The sequence below is a fragment of the Otolemur garnettii genome, unplaced genomic scaffold, assembly GCF_000181295.1.
Source record: "Otolemur garnettii isolate 467f Iridium unplaced genomic scaffold, OtoGar3 scaffold00091, whole genome shotgun sequence".
NCBI classification, from domain to species: domain Eukaryota; kingdom Metazoa; phylum Chordata; class Mammalia; order Primates; family Galagidae; genus Otolemur; species Otolemur garnettii.
Genome location: NW_003852486.1, coordinates 7,106,433 through 7,111,471, shown reverse-complemented (window position 1 = coordinate 7,111,471; position 5,039 = coordinate 7,106,433). Strand labels below are relative to the sequence as shown.

Below are 5,039 nucleotides of genomic sequence, written 5' to 3'. Positions count from 1 at the left end.
AAAAAAAAAAAAAAGACCCCTATTCATCCTTTGTTATTTACTTATTTTTACATTGTATTTGCCCAGGCTGATCTCCAACTCCTGGGTTCAAGCAATCCTCTCACCTGTACTTCCCTTCTAATCAGTAGCCAGGACTACAGTCATGCCACCATACATGGCTAAGTTTTTTATTTTTTGTAAAGACAAGTTCTCTCTATGTTGCTGAGACTGGTCTCAAACTCCTGTCTTCAAGTGATCCTCCCACTTGGCTTCTCAAAATTCTGGGGTTACAGGTGAACCACCATGACCAGCCTTGATTGAAGTCTTTTTCTCTATTATAATCCCTTCAGCCCTTCCAATTAACCCACAGGTTGTAATAATTATGTCTGCCTTAGAAATTTAACATTGAGCTCAGAGAAATGTACAACCTGCCCCATGATTTGTTCTTGAAGAATCTTAACATAGAATATAATTCTGTCAGCCTGTGCAGTGAGGAATGGGGAGTTCAAGGTAATATTTATTCTACAAATTCTTGAGTATCATATGCCAGGCACTGTTCAGGGTCCAAGAGATATAAACATTTATCACAACAGAGAATAGGCTGGGCACAGTGGCTAACACCTGTAATCCTAGCACTCTGGAAGCTGAGGTGGGAGAACTGCTTGAGCTCAGGAGTTTGAGACAACCCTGAGCAAAAGTAAGACCCCCCATCTCTACTAAAAATAGAAAAAAATAGCTAGGCATTAAAGCAAATGCCTGTAGTCCCAACTACTCAAGAGGCCGAGGCAGGGAGATCACTTTAGTCCAGGAGTTTGAGGTTGCAATGAGCTAGGCTAATGCCACAGTACTCTAGCCTGGGTGACAGAGTGAGACTCTGTCTCAAAAACAAACAAACAAAAACCAGACAGATGACAGGGTGGTGCCTGTGGCTCAGTGGGTAGGGCGCCGGCCCCATATACCAAGGATGGCAGGTTCAAACCTGGCCCTGGCCAAACAGCAACAACAAAAATAGCTGGGCCTTGTGGCAGCTGCCTGTAGTCCCAGCTACTCAGGAGGCTGAGGCAAGAGAATCACCTAAGCCCAAGAGCTTAAGGTTGCTGTGAGCTGTGACACCACTGCACTCTGAGGGCAACAAAATAAGTCTCTGTCTCTTAAAAACAAACAAACAAAAACAGACAGATGATAGCAAAAGGGAGCCAGGCACAGTGGAACTGCCTGTAGTCCCAGGTACTTTGAAGCTGAAGTGGGAGGTTGCTTGAACCTAGGAGTTCATGACCAGCCTGGGCAACATAGCCAGACCCCAGGCACTGTTTGAGCTCAGGAGTTTGGGACCAGCCTGAGCAAGAGTGAGACCCCATCTCTACTAAAAAGTGGGGAATGTGAGATTTAGCCATGTGGCACCTGGGAGAAGAACCTGTCAGACTGAGAAAACCAGCCCATGGAAATCCCTGAAATGTGTCTGGCATGCTAAGGAACAGCCCACAGTCAGTGTGGCTTCCCTTCCTACATATCCATATCCTTGGGAGATGGAACAGCCAAACTCTTTATCACTCACTTGGACTCTTGACTCTGGAACCCCAGTTTCTTCAGCAAGTTGTTCTCTGCACTCAATCCCAGGGTAACGGTCTTTTGCAAAAGCCTGGATGAGAGTGTGTAACTGTGTGGGACTGAAGGAGGTGCGACACTGTCTGGTTTCTCTTCCTAGGCGAGAAAAAAAGACTGAAGGCTCAAGGAACATTCCAAAGGTCAGTTTACACATCCAAGCCTGGAACTCCATCTGTCTCCATCTAATTTGGAACCCACCAACGTTTCCTAAGAGGACCTTGTCCCAGACTCATTCCAGGCAGAAGGTCTCAGAGGAGACATAAAATAAACTTGGGCTTCTGGATTCCAGCAGAAAGTGAGGGGGGAAAACTCAGATAACCCAAGAACAGGGCAGAAAAGAACTTCCAGGGCCACATTGAACCCTTTGCTGCCAGAAGACTAAATAAAAAGTCCTCAAGGAGGGGCAGTATCCATAGCTCATTGGGTAGGGTGCCAGTCACATACACCAAAGTTGGTGGGTTTGAACCCAGCCCAGGCCAGCTAAAATAACAATGACAATTGCAACAAAAATATAGCCAGGCGTTGGGGCAGGCGCCTGTAGTTCCAGCTACCTGGGAGGCCAAGGCAAGAGAATCGCTTAAGCCCAAGAGTTTAAGGTTGCTGTGAAATGAAAAGTCCTCAAGAAGGAAACATTCTTTTCTTTTTTTCTTTTCTTTTCTTTTTTTGAGACAGAGTCTCACTTTGTCATCATCAATAGACTGCTATGGCGTCATAACTCACAGGAACCTCAAACTCTTGGGCTCAAGATTCTCTTGCCTTAGCCTCCCAAGTAGCTGGGACTACAGATGCCCGCCACAATGACTGGCTATTTTTAGAGATGGGGTCTTGCTTGAAGAGATGGTATCAAACCTGTGAGCTCAGGCAATCCACCCACCTAGGCCTCCCAAGTGCTAGGATTACAGGCATGAGCTACTGCACCCAGCTGAAACATTCTTTTTTTAATAGAGTAGCAGTGGGCTCCACTACTGAGAGCCTGAGAGGCTTCTGTTCTGGGAAAAGAGTTACTTTGCTTCTCTTCTGCAGGACAAATTTGTCCTTGGCTTTGGCTCGATTCTAAAGTCTCCTCAAGTTCTGTTTTCTTCTCTGATTTGCGCCTGGCTCTTCGATTCTGAAACCAAATCTAAATAAGAAAAAGAAAATAAGATAATACATTGACATCATTTCTGTTCCATCACTCCCTCTTTTTTTTTTTCAAAGTACATGAGCAATTCTTTAAAAAAAAAAAAAATTTTTTTTTTTTTTTTGAGATGGTGTCTAATTCTGTAACCCAGGCTACAGCATGGTGGTGCAATCATAGCTTACTGCATCCTTGAACTTTTGGATTCAAGTGACCCTCCCACCTGGGTGATTCTTATTAAACCTAAGCCCAAGATTATTATTAGCTTCTGTCTCATGCTACCATGTCCCAAGTTTAGGTCAAAGCTTGGCATCTAGCCCCTTCACAATCTGGTCCCAATAGGATTTTCTCTAATTATTATTTTTTTAATTGACAGATAGTTGCTACAATTACTATGCATTTAAAAACCGGCTCAAGGGCCAGGTGTATTGGCTCATGCCATTAATCCTCGCACTCTGGGAGGCCAAGACCAGTGGATTACTTGAGACCAGCCTGAGCAAGAGTGAGACCTCGTCTCTACTCAGTAGAAAAATTAGTGAGGCGTTGTGGTGGGTTCCTGTAGTCCCAAGCACTTAGGAGGTCGAAGCAGGAGGATCACTTGAGCCCAGGGGTCTGAGATTGCTGTGGGCTATGATACCACAGCACTCTACTCAGGGCAACACAGTGAGACTCTGTCCTTTATCTCAAAAAAAAAAAAAAAAAAGCTCAAGCGCTCAAGCATTTCCTCCCCTTTTAAGGTACATCTACACCAGCGGTTCTCAACCTGTGGGTCACCATCCCTTTGGGGGATCCTTTCACAGGGGTCGCCTAAATACATCCTGCACATCAAATATTTACATTATGATTCATAATAGTAGGAAAATTACAGTTATGAAGTAGCAACAAAAATAATTTTATGGTTGGGGTTATCACAACGTGAGGAACTGTATTAAAGGGTGACAGCATTAGGGAGGTTGAGAACCACTGACCTGCACGCTTCCTCCCACCCTTATGAGCTTGGTATCAAAGTAAGGCTATTTTCATAGTAAGGCATATATTCAAGGTAAGGCTAAGAGCAACATATTTACAAGTTTATTCTGCATGCAGTTGAGATAATCAACACATAGCCCTTGGTAAACTGGTACATGATAATGTGCTCAAATAATAGTTTCCCCTCCTTCCTTTCTATTTCTAATCTTGGAGAATTTGTAGCTTGCCTGGATTCTTGACTCATCAATGTTAGTTTCTAAAGCAAGTTTTTCTTTGGTGGCAGAATCCAGATAAGGTTCTTGATTGAAGGTATTGATGAGGATTTTCAACTGATCATCTGTGAATTTGGTGCGACTGCGCCTATGATTTGTTGCTCTGGTTTCTGTAGAAAGATCAGGAGAAACAAAGCATTTAATAGGCTGGTTTGTATATTCAAACTTTTATTTAATTTATTTTTAACTTTTTTTTTTGAGACAGAGTCTCAGGCTGTTTCCCTGGGTAGGCTGCCATGGTGTCATAGCTCACAGCAACCTCCAACCCTTGGGCTCAAGCAATCCTCTTGCCTCAGTTTTTCTATTTTTAGTAGAGATGGGGGGGGGTCTTGTTTTTGCTCAGGCTGGTCTTGAACTCATGAGCTCAAGCAATCCACCTGCCTCCGCCTCCCATGTACTAGGATTACAGGCGTGAACCCCTGCACCTGGCTGATTTTTCAGCTTCTGATTTAAAGGCCATGACTGGGAAGTCTGGCTCTTTGGCTTTGAAGAACCATGGAAGACTGATGTGTTCTGTTCGTCTACATTAGAAACAATCTGAGTCTAGAAAATGCATGTAATATTTTATTACAGTGATGAACCCCCATAAGAGTTTGTGATACAGGTACCACTAACTGCCTTTCCTTTTTCGTCATCAAAGTTCCTTGGTATATATTTTTTGTGTGTTGACCTCCATTGCTTAATAAATAATAGGCAAACAGTGTCAGTTTCTCAGATATATATTAAAAAACCTACATGTAGGCTGCGCACAGTGTCTCACACCTGTAATACTAACACTGGGAGGCTGAGGCTGGAGGATTGCTTAAGCCCAGGAGTTTGAGGTTGCTGAAAGTTAGGCTGCTGCCATGGTACTCTAGCCTAGGGAACAGAGTGAGAATCTATTAAAAACAAAAAACAGGGCCAGGTGAGGTGAGTCACACCTGCACACCTATAATTCTAGCACTCTGGGAGGCTTAGGTAGATGGATTGCCTGAGATCACAGGTTCAAGACCAGCCTGAGCCAGAGCAAGACCTTGTCTCTAAAAATAGCTGGGCATTATGGCAGGCACCCGTAGTCTCAGCTGCTCAGAAGGCTGAGGCAAGAGAATTGTTTTGGC

At 44.0% G+C, this 5,039-nt stretch overlaps 1 protein-coding gene across 1 annotated transcript in view; it reads right to left on the bottom strand.

Moving 5' to 3' along the window:
* Window positions 1-5,039, bottom strand: part of DUXA (double homeobox A) — a 29,770-nt gene that overhangs the window by 2,901 nt on the left and 21,830 nt on the right. The window contains exons 4-6 of the mRNA XM_012808539.2: window positions 3,898-4,052; window positions 2,590-2,704; window positions 1,535-1,680 (exon numbers count right to left, since the gene is read on the bottom strand). Coding sequence (XP_012663993.1) covers window positions 1,535-1,680; window positions 2,590-2,704; window positions 3,898-4,052 — 416 coding nt within the window. The remainder of the gene's footprint in view (window positions 1-1,534; window positions 1,681-2,589; window positions 2,705-3,897; window positions 4,053-5,039) is intronic.